The sequence below is a fragment of the Muntiacus reevesi genome, chromosome 11, assembly GCF_963930625.1.
Source record: "Muntiacus reevesi chromosome 11, mMunRee1.1, whole genome shotgun sequence".
In the NCBI taxonomy this organism is placed as follows: domain Eukaryota; kingdom Metazoa; phylum Chordata; class Mammalia; order Artiodactyla; family Cervidae; genus Muntiacus; species Muntiacus reevesi.
In genome coordinates, this window is record NC_089259.1 from 74,438,251 (window position 1) to 74,464,260 (window position 26,010).

General features: G+C 42.0%; 1 protein-coding gene across 1 annotated transcript in view; it reads right to left on the reverse strand.

Annotated features, from left to right (window-relative positions):
* NALCN (sodium leak channel, non-selective) overlaps positions 1–26,010 on the reverse strand; it is a 285,453-nt gene that overhangs the window by 134,960 nt on the left and 124,483 nt on the right. The window contains exon 13 of the mRNA XM_065901958.1: positions 20,032–20,223. Within this exon, the coding sequence (XP_065758030.1) occupies positions 20,032–20,223 (192 nt within the window). The remainder of the gene's footprint in view (positions 1–20,031; positions 20,224–26,010) is intronic.

Here is a 26,010-nt window from a genome sequence, read left to right on the forward strand (position 1 = left end):
TTACATGTATTTAAAAGTTGCCCAACGGCTCAATGGTAAAGAATCAACTTGCCAATGCAAGAGACATAAGAGGCGTGGGTTTGATCCCTGAGTCAGGAAGATCCCCTGGAGGAAGAAATAGCTACCCACTCCAGTACTCTTGCCAGAAATATCCATGGACAGAAGAGCTTGGCAGGCTCCAGTTCATGGGTTGCAAAGAGTCAGATACAACTGATAGACTGCTACAGTACAGTACAATATTTAAAAACCTACGGTAAATAAAAACTCTTTAATTAAGAGTCACCACTTACTGCAACTAAACTAAGTTATCCATAATCACAAATTCTGTGGATTTTAAATCTGGAGTAAAATCACAGTGGTGGTGGTGGTTTAGTTGCTAAGCCATGTCCGACTCTTGTAACCCCATGGACCATAGCCTGCCAGGCTCCTCTCTCCATGGGATTCTCCAGGCAAGAATATTAGACGGGGTTGCCATTAATGCTAAAGCCATTGGCGATAGCCATTTCTTTATTTCAATTTCTCCTTGTCTCATTTAGATGGAACTTCATGGTCTATCAATTCAAATACACTCTTCCCAGTCCTGCAAACTCCATCTCCCTTTTTCCAACCTCTCAGGAAACATGCTGACTCCTAGGTGAATCTAACTCTCCAGGTCTGTACCACTCTAGCTTCTGCACTAGCTCCATATGGAAACAGGCTCCCTTCCACCTTGACCTCCAAAGAGGCCTCCACACTGCCCAGCCTTGGGCTCTGCAAAACTTCTCACCTGCGCTAAACTTGTCCACCTCATCTCTCTCCTCTCTCTCAAGAGACACCCTCCCCAGAAGGGACAGTCAAACGAGAGTGGTTTAAACTGGAGGCTGAAGAACTTTCCCTGGTGGCAGTGGTTGAGAATCCATCTTGCAAAATGTAGGGGACGAAGGTTCGATTCCTGGTTGGGGAACTAAGTCCCCGCCTGCTGTGGGGCAGCTAAGCCCTGGCACCACAACCTCAGAGAGGGTGCTCTGCAAGGAAAGATCCCACAAGCTGCAACTAAGACTGGACACAGCCACAATTAAATAAATAAATATTTAAAAATAAAACATAAAGTAGAGGCTGAATGGGCAGAGGATAAAGACTTTGGCCCTCCGTGAGTTGCAGGGTAGGCAGGCAAAGTACCAAGTGTTGAGCTCTGCGGTCACAGAGGCTGAGTTTGGATTATATTTTTAAGAAGATATTTCCTTTAGATACATGAAAGTGTGACAGTGATATCGATAGCATCATTTTATTTCATCTCGGAGCTAAGTGACTCCAAAGATAACTTCTACCTCTAAGTGTCTACTATTCTCTGTGTGTGTGTGCCTGTGTGTGTCAGACTCAGTAGGGTCTAACTCTTTGCAACCCCATGAACTGTAGCCCATCAGACTCCTTGTCAGCGGAATTTTCCAGGCAAGAATGCTGGAGTGGGGTTGCTATTTCCTTCTCCAGTGGGTCTTCCCAATCCAGGAATCAAACTGGTGTCTCTTCCATCTCCTGCATTGGCGGGTGGACTCTTTATCACTAGGGCCATCTGGGAAGCCCATGTCTACAATTCTACTCTGTCTTAGTTGATACGGGCAGCCAACTGGAAAACTTTGATTTTATACAGTATGCTTTCTAGTCTATTTACTCAGACTATACCTTGACTATAAAAACTATAGAATAAGGTTACACTAAATGTTTTGACAATATATTTACTATAAGTTGACTTTTAGTGCTGTCGGGGACAAGAGAATTTATTGAATAAACATTAAAAATCAGTGTTGATAAGTGGACTCAAAGTAGGGAGCTAAATAAAATAAGAGCTGGGTGAGCTCTAAGCCATCACATATACTAGAATTTTAAATTGAATATTGGTTGAGTTTTGTTGTAGGGCTTGGACACTTCTGAAGAGTTATCAGTGACTTTGAAGTTATAAAGCTTTTGAAGTTATCTCTGTCTACGTATGGACTTCCCTGGTGGCTCAGATGGTAAAGAATCTTCCCCACGATGCAGGAGACCCGAGTTCAATCCCTGGGTCAGGAAGATCCCCTGGAGAAGGCAATGGCTGCCCACTCCAGTATTCCTGCCTAGAGAATTCCATGGACAGAGGAGCCTAGTAGGCTAACTGCGCAAAGAACTAGACACAACCTAACAACTTTCACTCACTCTCTCTATGCAAGAGTTCTCTTGGAATTTGAGATCAACTACCCTTGCTGTTAATAGAAGCAAAACATTAAAAATGTTAATTCTTTTTGAAAAATGGTTATGCCTTATTGCTTGTGACTTAGAAGGAAATAAAGTTGAAACTGGTGGTTTCAAATAATTCCGACTCTCTTTTATGTTGGTAAGAAAGACCAAGCATTTCTTTTCCTTTTATTTCAAAATGAACCCACATTATTTATTTTGCTTTTACTATTTCTAAAATATGCCTGTTGCCAAGCATTCCATTTAAATGAATAAAAGGGGGGGTCCTGTTCATTGGTCAAATTTTAGACTACTATGGAAAAGTCTTGTTGAATCTAGACTAATGTAATTGGCTTTAAATGTCAAAATGAGCTTGAATGTAATTAGAAGCAAAGCAGAAATCAAAATGTTATGCTTATTCCAGCAGCAAATTACTCTAAGTAGAGTCTACACTTAAATATAATTTCAAGAGTGAAAGGAAAGATGGGAGAAACTCATTTGCAAAACGAGAGCATCTTTTTCTAGTTACGAAAGTGGATGTAGGTATGCCTCATCATCACTTCTCTTACAAATGGCCATGCTTGGGTGAACTTCTATGTATAACAGTGTAACTGACCGTGTGGACAAAACCATGGATTTGAACTGCAAGTACACATTTTTTTCAGGGCAAGATTTAAAAACATAAGAGACACTGAACCATGACTAGCATTTATATGGTGCTTAGCAGCCCCCAAGGTCGTTCATTGTTCATTATTTAGAGTGATTTTAACAATAATCTTGTGTTACTCACTGTACATTTTACAGATGAGGAACTGAAGTATGCAGGCCTTAAATGATTGACTCAGGCTTGCAGGTAGCAAGCGGTGTTGCTGGGTCTCTAGGCTGGAATCTGTGGGTTTCAAATTCCTTCTGTGTTTTTGGACATTACAGGTAACAAGACATCTTTAAGATCTAGTCATTGCTGACCTCCTTTCCTTATATAAATTGCTAAAACAAACAATATGCTAGGCTAAATCACATTTAAAATTATTACTCCTTTATCAAGTACAGTAATGACTATGTACCTGAAACTCTATATTATGCTCAGCTGGTTAATGAAAATTAGACATCTCCAGTATTTTTTCTTTTTGCTAAAATAAGCTTCACTCATTACCATTTTTCCCAAATGAAAAGGACACAACCTTTTCAATTTTGTTAGGATCTAAAATTACAAACTGTCTTTTAATAATAAAAATATTTCAATAATTTCAGACTTAAATGTTAAAGTTTCTATACTAGAAACATTCATTTTAAAGAAAAAAGATTGAGATGAACTGAATGAACTTATATTTTCCCCCTAACAATCTTTTTTGCAAAGTATGATATTTTTAGTTGAAAGGTATTTATTTCCCAGAGATTATGTTAAAATAATTTGGAAATGCAACCATCTAGCTGACAGAACAAACAGCTGTGAAAATGAGACCTGGAGATTTATGCAAATGGGAGACTTCTGAATTAATTTCCTTCATAGAACACACTGTCAAGTTTCTCGGAGTATTTATGCCCTATTTCTTAATTAGTGATTTTGCTAATGTCAGTCATGTTAAATTTTCATAATGTAAATGATGCATTTCAGTGGGAAATATGTGTTATAAAATTGCAGATGAAAGTTGATGTTTTACTTTGAGTGCAATGAAAACTGAAGGTTTATTAAGAAAACTTCTGTAACCATGATACCACCAAGTTTACACAGGAAATTTCTCAGTGTTTTCCTACTATCCATTTGTATACCTATGATTAATAAGAAGGGTTTTCTATTTGGCTTCAAATAGAAACCAGCATCAATCAGAAAGTGCTTATATTTTTGCTACTGAAAAATCCTACATCTTAGAAATGGAGTTTGTCTAATTTTTGCTCTGTTTGAATGGGCTTTGATTTCTTGTTTGTCTTCACTCCAAGTTCACAAATAGAAAGCTTTACTGCAAATTATATTGTCTGCTCTTTTCTATTGCAAACATACATTTCAAAGTCTTGCTTCTATCTTTTTTTTTCTTTTCTTTTTATTTGGCCATTCCACGTAGTATGTGGGATCTTAGTTCCCTGAGCAGGGATCAAACCTACGCCCCCTATGTTGGAAGAATCTTAACCACTGGACAACCAGAGAAATTCCTTTGCTTCTGTTTTGATAGTGCTTATTTAATACTCTAATGCCTTGAAAATAAAGTTGATAGTTGTTTACCAATAAATATTTAATTGTAAAAAAATTAATTGTAATGGCTTGACTTCAATAAAGCTGATTTTATAAGTCATAACTAAAATTTGTCTTATTATATAACTGAGTCTTATACAATTTGCATATCCCTTATATCTATATCCATATTTTTCTTCAGTTACAATTTACCAGCTAATGTTCTTGTCATTTAGAAAAATGAGATGATTTTCTTTTACTAATGCATAATTATAAATTAAGCTTTTATGTCTACCTACCTACCTGCTTCCATTGTTTTAAACCATGAAACCATTCATTGTACAAAATGTGAAAATACCAAAAGGCATGAAGAATAAAACAAGTTACTTTCAAATCAAATAAAAGGTTGTATATATTTTTTAAAATTTGTTGTCAAACTTGAAAATTCTACCAGTTTTCCCCCCCTAGGTATATACATATACTGGCAATAAAACTGAATCCAGCTGTAAATATAGTGTTGTATTAGGTTCTTTACTTAATTTTTAGTTGTCATCATTTATCTCATGCATGACTAACCTCATTAATTATTCTGTAAAAACTGACCTTTAACTATAATATGCCATTATTTCCTAAGTCTACTTAGACATTCTATTACGATTTGACTTTAAATTTGCCTTAAAATTGTCACGATGGTGAATAATGCTACAAAGGGCTTTTTTTCCTTTTACTTTACCTTACCATGTTTCCTGGACGCTAACCTTTGCACCCATGCACAGAGATGATGTTGGGAAGGCTGGACAGAGTCCTTTGCAGAAGCAGGCAGTTGTACCCAAGAGGTGGGCAGAGCGGCAAGAACGAGTCTACACACCAGTCACTAAATGGCCCTGTGTTTACTCCCAGATGCAGAATAGTGAATGGGAAGCTATTACTATTTCAGACTCTGGCAGTAATCTTCTCTGTAATAGAATTTTTTACTTTTTGCATGTTTGCTGAAAGTTACAAAGGACTAACTAAAAAGAACAGTCTAAACCAGAATGGGAACTGATTGTCAGACTTTCAGTTTAAAATACAGAAAACTAAAAAAAATAAAATAAAAATAAAATAAAATACAGAAAACTGAATACTTAGTGTCCAGCTAATGCCCCCATCTTTTGCCGAGGGACCCTTTAATGTTGGGAGGAGAAGGGGACAACAGAAGATGAGATGGTTGGACGGCATCACCAACTCAATGGACATGAGTTTGAGCGAGCTCCAGGAGATACTGAAGGACTGGGAAGTCTGGTGGGCGGCAATCCACAGGGTCGCAAAGAGTTGGACACGACTTAGTGACTGAACAACAACAAATGTGGTTAATGCTAGGAATTCAGTGTTTCATGCTAAGAAGTTGGATTTCCATGCCACTTAAGGACACTAACTGCTACTGCTCACTGATTCCCCTTTCCACTGTCAGTATGATATTAACTGGTCTGATACTATTATATCCTTAGACCTTCTCAACAGTCCTCCAAAATGCTTACTAGTGTTCTTTTCTCATTGATGGGGAATTGTACATTACCACGAGAGAATAGTTGAAATGTCTGACTATAGATTGTATATTTTGTAGGCAAGACTCCACAAAGTATTAAAATATAGTTAGCTTTTCATTTGTAAAAACATATGCCCACAGAATCATCTTAACTGGAGAAGACACAGAATGGTCCTCATTTATGACCCTCACTGATTTTTGAAGGTGGTGCAATGGGAGTAGGCTGATTATTAAAATAATATTAATGGAACATGGCAACTATTAGAAGGGAAAACTGCAAATAAGACAATTGGTAGAAAACTACCAAAATACGATAAGGAGCAAAAAAAAAAAAAAAAAGTTCTCCTCCAGTGAGAATGCTTCTGGGATCAGGGTAGAAATTGAGGATGCTTTATCCAAGGAATGTAATAATTCCTTGTAATGCAGCTCAGCAGTCAGTGATACCAACACACAGCCTGAGGAAAAGGCCATTTCTGTGTGATTCATCCTTTATTAAAGTCGTCCTCCAAGAGGAAGAACACAGGATATTATTTTATCACTATGCCATTGATGAATTACCAAAAAATAAATTCAAATAGAAGCCAAAGAAGCTCAGATGGTACAGCAGAATGGAAATAGAACTAATTTTTCAGCTTTTTTGAGGGACGTGGTTGCATTAAACTATATATTGCATTACTTTACAAATTAAACCAAATTGCTAGTCTCTATTGCAGGGCCATGTCCAGACGTGGATGACAATTTGGCATAAAGCCTCAGATGGGACTGACTTTATGAGATGGTAGAAGATTTGACACAATAATGACGACGCAGATTAAAAAAAAAAAAAAATTTACCTTCCTTACTGTCCTGAGGATGCCAGAAATTCCTCAAGTGATTGTAAATTTTTGTTTTTGGTCAATAAAAGTGAGTTTTGTTCAATGAAAAACCTCCTCAGAGAAACATTTCTTCCAGTGTAAACTCCCTCAAAATAGCTCTTCCACCATTCTCCAGGAAAAATAAAGAAAGAGTAAACATCTTCATGGTTCCCCTGTGTCACCATCTGGACCTCGGAAGACACCCAGCGGTCTGTCTCCAGTCCAACCCTGTAGCTCCTTCCACCCGTCCCTCCACGCCCCGTGATTCTCCACGCCTTGGATTGACTCATGCTGCTTTCCTTACATGGGATATTTTCATCTAACGCCATCACCCAAATCCTCTAGAGGAATCATATTTACTCCTGACGACAACTCTTCACAAAGCTTTGCAGTCTTCCTTCCCTGGAAGCAATCTCTCCCTTTCTTATTAAAACAAAATGATATTTGGAAGCACAACCCATAGCCCATAATAAGGTTCCCAGGATTTTTAAACACACTCCAGGATATCTCTGATATTACTTTACAGCCGACTCCATCTGCTCGGGCATATTTCACCTTCTGGCTTGAGTTCTTTCCTGTGTGTCTACTGTGGGGGTGAGTTGAGTTCCTTCACGTACCTCGACTCTGCTGTAAGTGAAAGTTAGTACCCTTGGGCATGTGTGGGCAAGGCATAGCTCCATCCCACGGAGGATGCTGTCTGAATTATAAACCACAACAAAAGAGGCACACGATCTCTTTAGTCTTCATTGTGGATGGGTGGATGCCTGCAAAATTTGTGGGAAACTTTTGGTATGCAGCAGATGAAAGTGAAACTGAAGGTATTAGTCACTCAGTCGTGTCCGACCTTTGCGACCCCATGGACTGTAGCCTGCCAGGCTCCTCTGTCCATGGAATTCTCCAGAAAAGTATACTGGAGTGGGTTGCTATTTCCTACTCCAGGGGATCTTCCTGATCCAGGGATCGAACCCAGGTCTCCTGCACTGTGGGCAGATTCTTTACCATCTGGGCCACCAGGGAAGCTGATGCAGCAGATGAGAGGAGTATAAATATGAGGATATAAGAACCAAAGTGGACATAATCTCTGTAATGCAAACAAATGCAAAGAGATGTATAAATAGGAGGATATAAGAATCAGATGGAGGTAATATCTGTAATGCAAACAAATGCACAGACACGTGAGGCTCCTGCAGATGGGGAAGACAGACCTGAGGATGCCTGGTCTCAGGTCGTGCTTGTAGAAAAAAAGTTAAAGCTGTCTGTCTAAAGACAGTCCAAAAAGTGGCTTTTTTTTTTTTTTTTTTTGGTCTCAAAAATTTATTACTGAAATTCCGCCTCTGATCACACATGTGAAAAAGTGATTTAAAAACCACAGGGAATTCTAGATTCACACTACAAACATCCTATAAAAGGCTTAGTCCCAGGGGGACTTCGCTGGTGGTCCAGTGGCTGAGACTCCACATTCTCAATGCAGGGGGACTGGGTTTGATCCCCGGTTGGGGAACTAGATTCCACATAATGCAACTAAAGATCTTGCTGTCTGCAACTAACCCCTGGCACAATCTAATTAATTAATTATTTGAAAAAAAGCCTCCAGGAATACAATGGAAATCCCAGGACCAAAACCTAACAGGTAGCTGGAGTCTAGAAAAGGCACCTTCCCTATGGGATTTATAAGCTCTGCTAGGCTTTGGTTTTTAACATCGTGTCAGGCACAGGGGGCAAAGCCACAGACTCCTGAAAGATGAAGACTACTGAGCCTAATGTTTATTTGGCTTCACTGTGTGAGGCTGTCACGGCTAACGCCATGGCAGGCAGCCTAGATTAGGAGTAGGCCTGGTTTCCCAGGGTAACATAATTATTAGGCTACCTGGAGCCAGCCAATCAACATATGCCTAGCCAGAAAAAAGGGAACCTATCAGGGGAAAGCTGAAAGCCCCACGTGGGCCCAACAAAAATTACCTTGTAACTGTGTAACCAATCCGCTTATGCCAACTACCCACTGTGTAACCAATCCGATTGCGCCAACTACCTGCTGCTTATTTTGACCTAATAAATACCCGAGAGAACTGGGGCTCGGGGCCTTTCGTCCTCACACACCTGGTGAGGCGGGAGGCCCTGCTCGAGTCAGTAATAAATTCCCCTATTCCGGGTTGCATTGTTTCGAGGAGTCTTCTTTCCCGACCGGGGACTCGGACTACGGGCAGAACAACTGGAAGTTGACCAGAAGAAAATTCAATGGTAAAAAGAAGTGAAAAGGGAGCGTGTGTGACCTTGACCTGGGCGAGGAATTGTATGATGACATAGCTGGCACTGCAAAACCATGGCGAATGGACAGACCAATCAATAAACCATTCTGTGATGATGGGTTAGACGAACAGAAATGAGATCGTTCCCTATCTCACAGCAGCCACACAAGTCAACTTAGATTAAAGGAAGAGCTAAATGTTTAAATGTCCTAAATATTCATTGGAAGGACTGATGCTGAAGCTAAAGCTCCAATACTTTGGCCACCTGATGCAAAAAACGGACTCACTGGAGAAGACCCTGATGCTGGGAAAGAATGAGGGCAGGAGAAGGGGATGACAGAGGATGAGATGGCTGGATGGCATCACCAACTCAACGGACATGAGTTTAAGCATGCTCTGGGAGTTGGTGATGGACAGGGAAGCCTGGTGTGATGCAGTTCATGGGGTCGCAAAGAGTCAGACATGACTGAGCCACTGAACTGACTGAACCGTTTAAAGCAAAACAAAGCCTGGCAAGACCAACTGCTGCTGAACCGTGAAGTTGAGAACATTCTTAGATATTGCTGATGCCAGATAAATTGGTGAAAGTACTCTGGAATGCAAGTTTGTCGCTATTAAAGTGGATGATACCTTTGTTCTCAGACCCAGAAATTCTGTTCTTAGCTACTGCTGCGGCTGCTTAGTCACTTCAGTGTGTCCGATTCTGTGCAACCCCATGGACTGCAGCCTGCCGGGCTCCGCTGTCCATGTGGATTCTCTAGGCACGAGTACTAGACTGGGTTGCCATGCCCTCCTCCAGCGGAATCTTTCTGACCCAGGGATCGACTCAGGTCTCCTGCATTGCAGGCAGATTCTTTACTGCTGAGCCACCAGGAAAGCCCCGTTCTTAGCTACACACCCTTAAAATATTTTAACACGTGCGGAATTCACGTGGGTATGAGCTAGCATGCAACGTGCAGAGCAGCATAACTATTTGGAGTTGCAACATATCAGAAACAAACATCTCAAACCTGCAAGCATTAGCTTTCTATTTCTCTGTAACAAATGACCACAAATTTAGTGGCTCACTCAACACTCACTGATTATCTCACAGTTTCCATAGGTCAGAGGTGTGGTGCTGAGTAATGTAATGTGTGTGCGTGCTCAGCCACATCCGAATCTTTGTGGCCCCATGGACTGTAGCTCACCAGGCACCTCTGTCCACGGGATGCTCCAGGTAAGAATACTGCAGCAGGTTGCCATTTCCTGCTCCAGGGGATCTTCTGGATCCTGGGATTGAACCCTTGCCTCCTGCATTGGCAGGTAGGTTCTTTACTACTAATGCCACTTGGGAAGCCCCTCGAGACTCTAGTTGTGGAACATGGGCTTAGCTGCTCTGCAGCATGTGGGATCTTAGTTCCCTTACCAAGGACTGAACCCACATCCCCTGCGTTGCAAGGCAGATGCTTAACCACTGGACCACCAGGGAAGTCCCTATAAGTGTGGGCGGGATTTAATTGGGTTCTCTGCTCAGAGTCTCAGAGGCTGAAATCAGGGTGTAAGTTGGGCTGTGGTCTCATCTGGAATTTGGGGTCTTCTATTCTCGCTCAGGTTGTTATCAGAATGCCTTTCCTGTGGATCGAGGCTTGAGGGTCCTGCTTTCTTGCTCAGAGCCTCTAGAAGCCACCCTCAGGTTCCAGCCACATGGCCCTTCACAACACGGCAGTTTATTTCTCCAAAGCCAGCTGGAGACCCTCTCCTGCTGTGAATCACCCTCTTCAGGAAGGACCCAGACCCTGGGATGAGGTCAGGCCCACCCAAGATAACCTCCTTATTGACTGACTTCAGTTCAGTCCCTAGTAACTTAATCACAGGAGTAAAAGCCCATCATATTCACAAGTCCTGCCCAAACCCAATGGGAAGAGATTATGGAGAGAGTCAGGTCTCTTGGTGGACCATTTTAGAATTCACCTGCTACACAGAATGGGAAAATTAATTGTGCACAGCCTCTATGAATAGTATACTATATATGTGTGTGTGTGTACATGTGTCTACACATACATATATGTTTTTATTGTTGTTACTGTTCAGTCACTAAGTCATCTGACTGTTGTCTGACTCTCTGTGACCCCATGGATTGCAGTATGCTAGTCCTCCCCTGTCCTTCACTATCTCCCAGAGTTTGCTCAATTTCAGGTCCACTGAGACAGTGATGCTATCTAAACATTTCATCCTCTGCTGTCCCCTTCTCCTTTTGCCTTCCATCTTCCCCAGCATCATATGATGCAATGTAGAGTTGCATATTATACCCCAAAAGAAATACACAAAATACAGCTACATCATGTACACAATCACATGGGTAAATCTCACAAACAGAGTGTTGAGCCAAAAAAGCAATTAGCCGGAGAAACAGTCCAGTATGAGGACACACAAGGTGAATTTAAATTACACAAAAAGACAAGTGAGTCTCAGTTGATGCCTATACATGCGTTAAAAGTGTACAGGGATGTATCGATACTAAGAAAAAACATCAAGTTCAGAAAAGTGGTTCACTATGGGAAAGGGAGGAGAGAGATGAGGGGATGGTGCTCCAGGACTTCAGATCTATTGCTAACCTACTTTTTTTTTTAAAAATAAGATGATTTATTTATTTATTTTTGTGGTCGCTCCATGAAGCATGTGGGATCTTAGTTCCCCGACCAGGGATCGAACACACACCCCCTGGATTGGAAGCTTGGAGGTCTTACCCACTGGACCATCAGGGAACTCCCATTAAACTGCTTTTTAAACTGCATATGGCCACAGAAGAATACATCTTATTATGCTCTATATACCTTTGCATGCCTCTTATAGATCATGAAAAAAATGAAAAAAAAAAATACATGGAAGACTATAAAATAACAGAAACAAAAATTAATACAGATTTCAGCAATATCAGTTGAACTAATTATCCCTTTGAAGATAAATCCCGAATGTATGAAAAATGTAGTCAAATCCTACATCTTGCAAATGTTGAAAAAAAATGAAGGGACAAGTTGTTTCTTCAAATTTCTCAATTCTTTCAATGCAACTAAATTCTTTCAATGCAACTAACAGCATGATTAGCCATTCTGGTGGTGAGAGGAAACAGGAAAATTAATTTGTAATTGTGTTTAATAGCATTTACTTCTTATATTGTATAACTCCTTTGGACATGATATTATAAGTGAAAATTCAATAGAGCAAGTAATTAGCATTTAGAGAATGCGAATTAAGAAAACATGTCAAATAAACAACATTAAAATTCAGGTTCCCTGGGGAGAATGGATATATACATACATACATACATACATATATGAATGGCTGAGTCCCTTTGCCGTTCATCTGAAATTATCACAACATTGTTAATTGGCTATACTCCAATACAAAATTTTGACGATTATTTTCATTCAAATATAATTTGCAATTGAATTAAATTTGGGGTCTGACTTGGCAAAAAAAATTAAATTACCTGTGTTATGGAGGGTAGTGTATTATTATTTATGAATAAAAACTAGGCCTACTTACTATTATTTTAGTAGGAAGTTAAAAGGAATAAAGATATAGATCTGGTTAAAGATCTACAGTGGATGTTTATTTCAAGTATTTGTTATTATTATTATTTTGATTTTTTGTTCATCATGGATTTTTTTGGCATCGATTTTGACATTTACTTATTTTTTGGCCACGCCCTGTGGCATGCGAGATCTTAGCTCCCCAACCAGGGATCGAAGCCACGTTTCCTACAGTGGAAGTGTGGAGTCTCAACCACTGGGCTGCCAGTGAAGTCCCCACTGCAAGTATTTTAGCAACATACTAAAATTGCTTTGTATACTAAGTGGAAACCATAGTCACTCCATTGCTGCTCTGCAAATAGGCTCATCAGTACCATCTCTCTAGATTCCGCATAAACGCATTCATATACAATAATTTTGTTTTTCTCTTTTTGACTTATTTCACTTTGTATAACAGGCTCTCGGCTGGCACAGGGCGGGAAGGGGAGGGTGGGCTGAATGAAGAGTAGCCTGGAAGCATATACATTACCGTGTGTAAAACAGATAGCCAGTGGGAATTCGCTGTATGCCCCAGGGAGCTCAAGGGAGGGCTCTGTGATGACTTGGAGGGCTGGGATGGGGCGGCAGGTGGCAGGGAGGCTCAGGAGGGAGAGCGCACGTGTATATCTATGGTTGATTCATGTTGCTGTATGGCAGAAACACAATATTGTAAAGCAATTATCTTCCAATTAAAAATAAATAAAATAAAAAAAAAAAAACTGTAGTGAAACTGCACAGAAGCTTTGGTCAGGCAACCAGGAGAAAACGCCAATTGTTTTTGTCCCTGCTACAGAAAGCTGGGTGGCAACCTGCCTAGAGCAAGCTGTCTCCTGACCTGTATGGGTTGTTCCTTCATGAAAAGCTAACCTAATTGTTCTTATAATACAACCTATTAGTCCCAACAAAGGAGGAACGGCGGGATACTGTCTCACAGCAGGGCTTAATCGCATTATTTCTACTTAGCAAAGTGTCTGCTTGGTCCAAATTAGAAGAGAAAGTTATTGGCTTGAGATGACAAAGTTGCTTTATTAAATTGCATCATTCTCTCTTTTCTCACTGGAAACATTTAGGCTCCTCTCCATATCCAGGGTTTCTGCTGAGGTTCCACTGGCTGTTTCCCCTCTCTCTGCTTTCCAAAGCTACACAACCCAAGACACAGTGGTTTTGGTTTTTTACCACTTCTCCATTTATTTGGCTGTGCCGGGTCTAAGCTGCAGCATGTGGGATCTTTAGCTGTGGCATGTGCAGTTCTTAGTGGAGGCATATGGGATTTAGTTCCCTGACCAGGGATCAAACCCGGACCCCCTACTTGGGGAGCATGGAGTCTTAGCCACTGGACCACTGGGAAGTCCCAACGCAGTGTCAATAAGTGCTCTGGGAGGTGTCAGGAGGGGAGATCACAGTGCTGCCAACAAGATACTTGTAATATAAGTAGAGGAGAAGATACTTTGCATGCGTGTTGACAGCATGTGACAGAAGGAACCCTAAAAAGAGGGAAAGCAAGAGTCCAGTATGTGCCAGGCCCTATGCTGGCTTCCTGGCAGGTCCCATTTGAGCATCTTGGAAAGAAACTGGGGCCCAGCTGCCGCTGGGAGAGAAAATAGACACCAGGCCCCATCCTTCCCTGCTTCTATCTACATCCCCTATTTGCACAAGACATACAGGACATTTGGAGGCAGAGATGAGAGAGAGAAACCCTGTTCAGGTTTTGGGGCTGAGCACTGCCATAGTTTCTGTGGCTGTCCCCCCAGTATCCATTTCTCCCCTCTACGATGAATCCAAGACAATCACCTTGACTCCAGCCATCGTGGAGTGATTTCTTCAGCAGTGACCACGTGACCCAATCCTGCTGATGAGAGATGAGGGCCTGGCTGTAGTGGGGGCATGGGGGGAGAAGGGACTGGAAAAGGTAACCTTGCTTTTAAGGAGGAGACCTGGGCGGAGACGATGTCCTTCTTCTTCGAGATTTTATCATGAAGCCCAGAAATGGTGCATCCATTTTGTTCACACAAAGATATCACACAGAGAAGGAAACTATATTGGTCTGCTAGGGTTGCTGGTACCTAAAACCAGGTGGTTTCAAACAATGGGAATTTATTCTCATAGTTCTGGAGGCTAGTAGTCAGAAATCAAGCTTTGGCAGGACCATGCAGCCTCTGAAGCCTCCCTCGGAAGGGCTTCCCTTGTGTCTTCTGCTTTGGGCTCTTGCTGGCAATCCTGGGGGCTCCCTGGCTTGCAGACGCCCTGCCAGTCACACGGCCACCTTCGCCGTGTGCTGCTTCACATCGTCTTCTCTCCGTGTATGTCTGTGGGGGTAGAATATCGGTGGTACTGGATCAGAGTTCACCCTAAGGACCTTGTTTTAACCTGGTGACCTCTATTTCCAGACAAGACCACATTTTTGGGATCCTGGGGGTTAGGACTTCAGCATGTCTTTAGGGGCACGTAATTCAACCCATGACAACAACTGAGAGAATTTCCGTGGAAGATTCAGAATCCCGGCTTCCTAAAATCTACCTAATCTCTTGAATTTCGTGAGATGAATTTCCTAATTGTTTAAGTCAGTTGGAGTCAGTTTTTTCCTACTGGCAGCCAAAGCATTCTGACAGAATTATGCAGACATTGCTGATGGGAGAAGGGTGAGGGGTATGATGGAGGCTGAGGGGGGTCCCAGAGCTGTGGACAACAGTGAAGAAGGAATCTGACCTGCTGAGCTGATAAGGTGTGGGAGGATCAGAGAGGGTTGCTTTGGTCCAGCATCATTCTTCATTCAAACACGTATTCACCAGCTACCCTGTGGCAACGGTTGTGCTGAACGTGGAGGATTTAAATGAACAAGACGGACACCATCAGGATGGACTTCCCTGGTGGTCCAGTGGTTAAAACTCTGAGTTTCCACCGCAGGACTGTGGGTTCGATTTCTGGTTGGGGAACTAAGATTTCACATGCCTCACAACATTAAAAAAATAATTAAAAAAGAAAAGAAAAAAAATTAAAAGAGAAAAGAAAAAAATTTAAAAAGAAGAAAAAAATTAAAATAAAATAAAAGAAAAGAAAAAAAAGACACCATCTCTGCCTTGAGATGTTGGAAGAAATTCTGAAATCTGGGTCCAAAGAGGTAAGTGGGGCCAGAGATGAAAAGATACTGAAAACCCTATTAAAATGTTTGTTATCTTGAGGGAAAGGAGGATCTTGAAGCATTTTAAATAGGAGAATGGCATGAGACAATTCATGCCTAAGAAGGTGTAACTTTGCAGTTTTAATGCAAATGGAGAATGGGCTGCGAGTGTTAGGCAAACAGACTCATGGGGAACTGGTGGAATAATGCTAATCCCTCCAGCATCCTTTCAGTTCAGGAAGCACTGGGTTTTCCACATGGATGGAGCTGCATCAGAGGGTCAAGGCGCTGGGCGGTCACTTAGTTTGCCCAGGTTGCTGTTGTCTCACTGTCCCTCTGTCCCTCCAGGGCTCTCTTCCTGGGATTTGGACAGGAAACCAGCTTTCATGTCCATGTCAGCTACTCTTAGAGGCATCTCACAGCAGGTTGCTGGAGCCCAAGATACAATCAGGTATAATCAAATCAGGGTTTGGCTTTACGTCTAGTCTTGTTTCCCTGGAGAGACTATACCTGCCCTGGATGGCTGCGTCAAGGTCAACTCCCAGAAAACAGCCCAAATAATGATTTTCCAGGCACAAATGCTGGGCTTCCCTGGTAGCTTGGTCTGTAAAGAAACAGTCTGCAATGCAGAAGACTGGGGATTGATCCCTGGATGGGGAAGGTTCCCTGGAGAAGGAAATGGCAACGCAACTCTCCACTCTTGCCTGGAGAGTTCCAAGGACAGGGGAACCTGGTGGGCTACAGCCCAGGGGGTCGCCAAGAGTTGGACATGACTGAAGTGACCCAGCACACACCTCAACACCCAACCATTGAGTACTGACACGTCTCATGAGCAGGAAAGGAAGCAAGACCACAGAAATCAAGCATAGCTGTCTTGTGTTTGTAACCATCTTTCCTGATCACTTCCTATCAGGCAAGTGTCACCAGTGATGGTGCTTTGACTTGGAATGATAATGACTGCTTTTTGCAATTGTAATACTTTCAGAATTTCTTGTAGAATTTGATTATGTTTCGGGGATTTAACTCTTAACTGCATCCCTACGCAAGGAGAAAGCCAGTCCCTTCCTGTGTCAACTCTGTCAGCTGCTGGATAACTGATTAGGGCGCTCCCTAGTCACTGGCTGCTTTCATTAAGATGGTCACAGTAATCAGGCAGAGAAGTACAATTGAGTAATTGGAGATCTGAAAATGCAACGTTCCTTGATTACTATTATAGCTAGAGAAACAGAGCAAACCCCAAGGGATCTAAAGCAGCCTTGTCTTTAATATTGAGTAGCCTCTGTATTATGTCAATTTCAAATATATTTTATAGGATGTCACTTTTTTTTCTAATGCTTTCTAAGCCCAGGGCTGGATTGTTTATATATTATTCAACACACACAATACTATGTGGAAAATACCATTTTTGCCTGTATTTTAAGATTTTTTTTGATGCGGACCATTTTTAAAATTATTGAATTTGGTACAATACTGCTTCTGCTTTATTTTTTGACCATGTGGCATGTGGTATCTTAGCCTCCTGACCAAGGATCCAACCTACATCCTCTACATTGGAAGGCAAAGTCTTAGCCACTGGACTACCAGGGAAGTCCCATTTTTGCTATATTTTAGATGTAAAAAAAAAGTTTAAAGTATAATTTGTTTGGTGTCTTACGGGAACCCATTCCAGTATTCTTCCCTGGAAAATCCCATGGACATAGGAGCCTAGTGGGCTATAGCGCATGGGGTCACAAAGAGTCAGATACGACAGAGTGAGCGCAAGTAAAAAGTAATGGAGTGGGATGTATAGACTCTTATCCACAATGATTCCATATGCAGGCCCACAGCTCTTACTTTCAGTTTCAACATTCAAAACATTTTGAACATATCCTAAGGTGTTTTGTTGTGTTTTGTTGGTAGCTCATTTAGTGGCAAAAGTCTGACCTGATCTATGACTTATTTATTGTATTATTTATCCTTCTTTGTCTGAAGGTTGATGTTCTGCTATAGAAATATTAACTCATTGGTTACAGGAGGCTGATTTAGACAACTCTGGAGTGAGATATCACCCTTAAAATATCTGGAATATTCTGCACTCCAAAAAGAGGTTTGGGGTAAAGGATATAAAATCAGTTGTGTGAAATGAAAGGAAAGGGTGAAAAGTGAAGATAAATTATGAAATTAAGATAGGTCTGTGCAATAAATAAATACAGGCTGTTTCCACTTAGTACCCCTTCGCCCAGAACAAAGGCTGATCCTTAGTGAGGCCTGAGGGATGGATGGTGAAGACAGACAACAAAGATGGCAGTCAGCTCTTTGTATTTACCCAATAAGGGGGCAGCGAGGGGGCAGCCTAGGACAAGCTGGCCTTGATGATGACACCGTCATCTTTGCTTGCATCCTTCTGTCCCCGGAGGAAGAGCAGGCCTTCCTGTAGGGGAGTCTGGTTCCAGGCCAACCCTAAGCGGCCTGACCACGGGCAATGACCAGGCTTTGCCTGGAAGGTCCGTGGGGGAGGGAAGCTGCCCTTCCCCTCGGTCTCGGGCACAGCCCTGCACCGCAGTCTCCGGAGGGGGTTTCAGGGAACGAGGCAGGCCCCCAGGCTGCCCGCTCAGGTCGCTGGCTTCCTGGCCCACTCGCCTCTACTCGGAGTCTTCTCCTGGCGGCGCTCAGCACTGTTCTCCACCGTGACTCAGCACGCTTTCACTCCCAGCCCTTCCTCTAGGCGCGCCCCCCCATCATCCCCACTCCCGGCCCATAAGCGGGCAGGAGCTTTGTTCGGGACTCCCAGGCAGTGCCCAGGCCCCTCCCGCCCCTCCACACCAGGGCCGACCCCCCAGCCCCTCACCCTGCCCTGCCAGGGGGCAGAAGGGGACCCGGGCAGCCACGCCGGCTCCCGCCTGCTGCCTGCTGCCTGCACCGGGGCGGTCAGTGGACCAAGGCTCCCGTGGCTGTGGGCTTGGCTCGCTGTCCTCAGCGCAACACGTGCCTAAGGGCAATCCCGGCGCCGGGCGCTGCAGCCGCCTCTGGAATCCTCCCGCCGTCCTTCTCCTGACCTCACGCATCTTCGTGGCCCACTCCTTGCACGCTCTTAGCAACGTTTAATCACAATCATGCTTGCATCCACTTAAAAGGTCCCTGGCTTTACGTCCTCCCCGTGCCGTCGACTGTTCCTTCTCCTTTAAGTTCTGGAACAAGACACGGCTCACTTCAGACCGTCGGCACAAGACCTGGAAGGAACACTGTTCTCTGCACGTCATCTGGCTTCATCCAGCTGTTCTTCACCAACCTCCTGTTCCAGAGAGCCTTTCTGGATTTTTCCACCCCTGGCTGTGCACCTTCCCTCTGCGTTCCCAGTGTCTGCCTTTATCAAAGCCCGTCATGCTTGATATTTGCTTAGTGATTACCTGCATCTCAACTGGAATTCCCGAAGACTGGGAACTGAATTGCATTTATATCTCAGGATCGCCAAGACTGCCTGGCTCTTGATAGACACTCAATAGATGCTTGGCAATGAGTAACACATTTAGCACAAGATTTAAAAAAAAAACTACAATAACCCAGAGTTTATTAGTCTATCTGTTAAGATTAAAAAAAAAACAAAACTCAGGCTATATTAGTCTATCTATTATGTTACCAATAACTTTACCCTTAAAGCTTTTTTTTTTTTTTGGATGTATTATTTGTTGTTCTTACCCCAAGATAATTCTTCTCATATAACAGACCTTACTATTTCAGTTTATGGTGATAAACCTTGTCTTGGTCATTATATTATTTTCATATTTCTAAATCCTTATAGAGTTAAACTTCAGGGTCCTTCTGATTAGGGGCTGATTAGTTTTTTTATTGATTGATTGGTTTTTAACTTTCTTTTTAACCTAAGTGAATCTTAATGAGAATACACAGCTATGAACTAGATGATCTTTTAAAGACACTTCAAATCTGAAGAGTTTATGAAGTTTATATATTGGAAATCAAAATTCTCTTCTAGATTATGCCTGACATAAAAATACACATGAATTGCAAAACAGATTTAAAATGTTACCTCTCACAAACACATAAAAGCACATTCCAAGCATTTTAAAATTAATAATTTAAAAGTTCTGCTATATTTTCATTTATAGGTACTAAGAACCCTATCTTCTACCTTTAATGGTTTCTGCATCTCATTCTATTAGATTGTTTCCAGGATTTTAGAATTGACACATAATCTGACAATGCTGAAAATGTGCTCCGACACCTGTATTCTGTAGAAGAGACCACTGTGAATATTAAAATTGAATTACTCCAAGTTATAAAAAAGTCAGTATTTTTTATGCCACTGCTAAAGTGAAATGACTTTGACATTAAGCAGTACTACTAAAATAAGAATAACTGAATTACACTGACTGCATTTTTTGCTCTTACCCTTGGAAATGTCGTGAATCTATCCAGCTCTTCGACAAAGCAGAACATCTGCAGACTAATTGCCGACATAACAATCAAGAGGCTGGCAGTAAACACAACCAAACTCCCAAGCTTTTTTCCAGGACCAAAGATCTTGTATACAAAGTCTTCTAATGCAGGTGAAATTTTAATAAGCCGAACTACCCGAAGAACCTGTTGTGGGAGAGAAAAACATACATACTCGACCGTTTGCAATGAATCTTAAATAAGTTCAGACTAAAATCTCATTTTTTATAGCACTCTATAAAATTGCATTTTCCATCTGAGTATTTAGTGATGAAACACTTTAAGAGCTAAGATATTAGCCTAGTTCAGTGCCTGTTGTACAACAAGAACTCAACAAATCCCAAAGGAATGAAGGCAGGAAAACGGTGACAACTCACTGTTTTAACATATGCTGTGATAATTCAAAGTGGCATTAATTAACACTATTGTTGAAATAAAGCTGACAATTTTTCCTAATGTTCAAATATCAAAGAAAACATTAGTTCAATATTAGCTATATTCATTGTTATAAAAAAAAAAAAACCCCTTCCTAGGGATTATGGTACATTCATAAAGCAATTTTAAAAATCCTTCCATCAGGGAGTCTTTATTCACGGCTAGACTGTTACCCTAAGATCCATTCTATCCTTCCTTTAATTAATAGAACTTTATGAATTTTAGCCCAGCAATTAGCTGCCCAGGGTTATATGCTGCACTTTCCAGCCCCACTTACAAGTGTGGCTGGTGGACTAGGTTCAGACCTATGGAGTGTGAAAGGAAGTAATTTTTACACCTTATTTTTTTCTTCAATATTTCAAGTGTTTTTAATCTGAGCAGTTGGTACAAAATATAACATGTGTCTTATTCCATATGGGTCACTCCGTACAAGCTCTCGACCTCTGATCTGGTCTACTTTTATGGATTTAACGGACCCTTACATTCACTTTACTGTCCTATGTACTTCCTTCTTGCTCGCACTGGCGATTGAGTTTTGGCACGTGCATTTTTAGACTTCTTTGAGGAACTTCAGATTCAGACATGCCGGGACGTAGATTGAGTCCATGGTCAGGCGAGGTGGATTAAATGGGAACAAAACAGGAAACACGAAATGAAATAAATTTGGCCTGGACACTTGTTATACCTTCCTCTAGCCGGGCGATGAGAACAAGTGGAGTTGCCCCTTTGGATCAGAAATAGGAGCCTCCTATAGAAGGTGACAGCTTCAATCCAGCCGAATAGGCTGGCTTTCTGGATGAGCACAGGGAACGGGGTGCTTCCCTGGGGGCTCAGATGGTAAAAATTCGCCTGCAGTGCAGGAGACTTGGTTTTGATTCCCGGGTCAGAAAGATCCCCACAGAGAAGGAAATGGCAGCCCACTCCATGGACAGAGGAATCGGGGGTGGGGGGGTTCAGTCCATGGGGTCACAGAGAGAAGGACACAACTGAATGACTTTCACTCACTCACCAACTAGAGAGAAACATACATCAATCTTATCCAAGCCCTATATTTTTAGAACTTCGTTATTTTTTTAGAACTTGTTAGAACCTTGTGCTTAGCTGGTTATCTAAACACACACATGTTTACATGCTTTGAATATATATGCAAAAACTCCCACACTAAGTAATTTTCTCATTCACTTAAAAAATACTATTATGTGCCAAACACAGTGTTGGACAAATAAGACTCAATGGTTATTCCTGTTACACCCTGAGTGTTAATATAATACAAAAGCACAGTTCTTAAGGGTATATCTGTAAGATTAAAAGCATAAAGTAGAATATAATTAAAAGTTGAAGTATAAAGTACAGAAAAGTAACATTTTTCAACAAGTCTAAGATGCCATTGAATTTTTTTCAGTGTACTGATAAGAAATTGAAAATGCTGCCAATTAAAGTATAACACATCCCTGATTATAAGGCAGAACCCAGTTTGAAAGTGTTAGTCATTCAGTCATGTCTGACTCTTTGAGACCCCATGAACTGTAGCAGCCTGACAGGCTCTTCTGTCCATGGAATTCTCCAGGCAAGAATACTGGATTGGGTTGCCATTTCCTTCTCCAGGTGATCTTCCCTACCTGGAGATTGAACCAGGGTCTCCTGTGTAATAGGCAGAATCTTTACCATCTCAGTCACCAGGGAAGCCAGATCCCAGTTTCAGTTCAGTTCAGTTCAGTCGCTTAGTCGTGTCTGACTCTTTGCGACCCCATGAATTGCAGCACGCCAGGCCTCCCTTTCCATCACCAACTCCCAGAGTTTACTCAAACTCATGTCCATTGAGTTGGTGATGCCATCCAGCCATCTTATCTTCTGTTGTCCCCTTCTCCTCCTGCCTCCAATCCCTCCCAGCAGCAGGGTTTTTTCCAGTTTAGAGATGTTAAAATAGGAAAATTGTGGTCTTGGCATAAATGAAAGATGATAATTGGAATAGTAGTTCAAGATGGTTCAATATCAATAAGAACTTAAGGTACCTTTGAAGGCTTCTCAGGAGAAAACAGAATACGGTAAAGAAAAAGAAATGCTTTAAAAGCTTATATTAAAATTTTTACACAAATAAAAACATGAGTTCAGAATTTTCCCAGCAATCCTAGCTTGCTAATCCTCCTGATTTTCCTTTGGCAAATCATTCTTACTCTGCTCTTAATCTATGAGGCCCAGAAGGGACTCCCTGACGTCCACGATCCAGGCCTGGCCAGAGTATTCACAATGACCTCAGTCATCAGAACTTCTGTGGGGCCTCGAAGAAGTAGCCTATTTTTAATCCCCAACTGGAATTACTCTAAGAGCCACGTAAGTCCCGAGCTTCTAGGAGCCTTCTTTGCCACCACATGGAGAAAGCCAGCTTAAGCATTATACCAACACAGAAAAAAGGTGAGTGGAGAAAAGAACTGAGTCCCAGAGATGCCATATTAACCTCTGAATTTACCATCTCTGAAGTCACACTTATCTCCTACCACCAGATTCTGAATTAACAGGAACTACTGGTGGGCTACAGTCCATAGGATATTGAAGAGTCGAACATGACTGAAGCGACTTGCCCTGCACACGCACTGACAGTGAATCTTACCTGTGTTGTCTGCAGAACACTGTAGCTGCATGTCTAAGCAACTAATGGACAAATCTTTAAAGAAGCTGACAAAAGTAGATTTCATTCATGTTCCTTTAAAATATTTCCCAGGAGGCTCGGTGGTAAAGAATCTAACTCCTGCCAGTGCAGGAGACACAGCAGAAGTGGGTTTGATCCCTGGGTCACGAAGATCCCCTGGAGAAGGAAATGGCAACCCACTCCACTCTTCTTGCCTGGGAAATCCCATGGACAGAGGGGCCTGGCAGGCTACAGTCTGTGGGGTCGCAAAGAGTCAGACCTGACTGAGTGACTGAACACCCACCCACCACATGATACATAAAGAAGAAAATTTATGTGAGAAATAATATTGTTCAAATTAAACATTTATACCACAGGCATGTTTAAGCTACCGATTTTTTCCACTATAATTTTTAACATGGACTTTCAAACCAGAGCATATTACACTTGGGTCATCTTTGCAAATAAGAAACAGCTTTATCATAAGAACTATTAAAACAGTAACACTCATATTAACACCCAGAATAATAACATGTAAAGATTTTGCATATTTATCAGACTTATTTATTCTCAGACATAAATGATTCACCATCTAATCGTTGAACAGCTGAGTCCAGGAAAGTTCACAAGAGCAATTTAACTGATCTATCGCTCATAGTACCCTGTGTTTTCTCCACTTGAATTAAAATCATATTTAAAAGACTGCCTAAGCAATTCTGAATCCTGTCCCAAATTCTAATGAAAACAGCCTATGTACATCTGTGCAATTTTGATAAATTAATATTTCACTAGCTGGAAGAAACAGAACTTAATACAATTCCCGCATTAGTGATTTGATCAGCATTTTCAGAGGGGGTAAGCCTGCATCGTGGCAAGGCAGAATCCTTATCGGTGACTCTAATTACGCCTTTCATTTATTTGAGGATAAGTGTGCTTTTCACTCTGTCTACCCAATAAAGCCTTTGGATTCTGTGTTCCTACAGATACGAAATAAAGTACACCAGACATTCAAAGATAAGCACGGTAGGACATTTTGTGGTTGTTTTTAAAGCATATTTTTCTTGGTCACATTTCTATGTCTGTCAGTAAAAGTCACTCTGCTGATTAATAGTAGATACTGTAAAAGTTGGGCTTCCCAGGTGGGAAAGAATCCGCCTGCCAATGCAGGAGCCTGGCCGGGACATGACTGAAAGCACAGCCATGGCACGACTGTAAAAACCGCGTGGTTAAGAGCATGAACTACTGGGGGCAGTTCTCTGATGTTCCAGTGGTTAAAATTTCCCTTCCAGTGTAGGTTCGATCCTTGGTCGGGGAGCAAAGATCCCATGAGCCCCACAGCCATAACACAGAAACAATATAGTAAGCAGTTCAACAATGACTTTAAAAATGGTCCACATCAAAAAAAAAAAAAGGTCTTTAAAATAGAACAATGTGAACTATGAGATTAAACTTCTTGGGAATGAGTTTCCACCACTTGCTGGTTATGTGGTCTTTGGTGAGTTACTCAATCTCTAGGGACAGCAGTTTGCATGTATATTCTCTATCTACCAAGAAACAAATGAAACCATGCACGCGGCAGGGTGTCTGCACACAGTAGGTGCACAACAAATAACAGCCAGTATCCTCACCCTGCTATTAGAACCAGAAATGAAAGTGAAAGTGTTAGTCGCTCAGTCGTGTCCAGCTCTTTGCAACCCATGAACTACAGCCGGCCAGGCTCCCCGGTCCATGGGATTCTCCAGGCAAGGACGCTGGAGTGGGTTGCCATTCACTTCTCCAGGGGACCTTCCAAACCCAGGGATCGAATCTGGGTCTCCCGCATGGCAGGCAGATTCTCCACCATTCTGTAACGATTCTGTGACTTTTAGTAGGACAAAGCTGCCTCTGTTCATTCCATTAAGCACGAGTTCCCCTCAAAATAGGTGTCACGTGGTTCCTCTCTACCTGAAATGGGTCCCCCAGTAGACCTTCTCAAGATTCGCTCTTTCTCTGCCCAAATGTCCCCTCCTCAAAGAGGGCTTCCCTGGACAAACTTAGCCAAAACAGAACCCTCACCCCACAGCTTCTCCTTTTCACCCTGCTTGCTCCTTCTGAATCACATTTCCAGCACTCCTATTCCCTCCGTGTACTTGTATGTGAAAAGCTTGCCGTCTAGAATGCAAGCTTCCTAAGGTGGGGATCTTCTTTGTCTTATTCACCTCTCTCTCTCAAGGTCTGGAACTGTGCCTGGCACATAGGAGGTGCTTCGGAAACACCACCTGGATAAATAGATGGGCGATACTGACTCTCAGAGATAACTGATATAAGGGAGATGTTTTGTACTCAAATATTGAAGGCAAGAGGAGAAGGGGACGACAGAGGATGAGATGGTTGGATGGCATCACCAACTCAATTGACATGAGCTTAAGGAAACTCCGGGAGCTGGTGATGGACAGGGAATCCTGGCGTGCTGCAGTCCATGGGGTCATAAAGAGTCAGACACAACTGAGCATCTCAACTGAATACCAGTTCTCAGAGATGACTGATAAAGGGAGACATTTTGTATTCAAATGTTGACTTCATTTAAATATGAAAAATGTGACATCCACTCCGGGAAGAACTGCTGCCAACATGATGAAGGAGAGTCAAGTGAGATGAGAAACAAGCATGAGGACCAACCAGGGAGATAAAAGTCCGCCCGTAAAGAGCCAATCTGTTCAGGACAGTGGGTTCCCCATCTGTGAATTTTCAAAAATCCTGAGACATCTAAGCTTCTTGAGAGACTTATCTCTTAGGCAAAAAATAAATGAGGCAGTGTCTAATTATCTCATTAGAAAAACATAAAGTTGGCCGTGGATACAGAGATACGAATGAAAATCACTCAACTACTAACA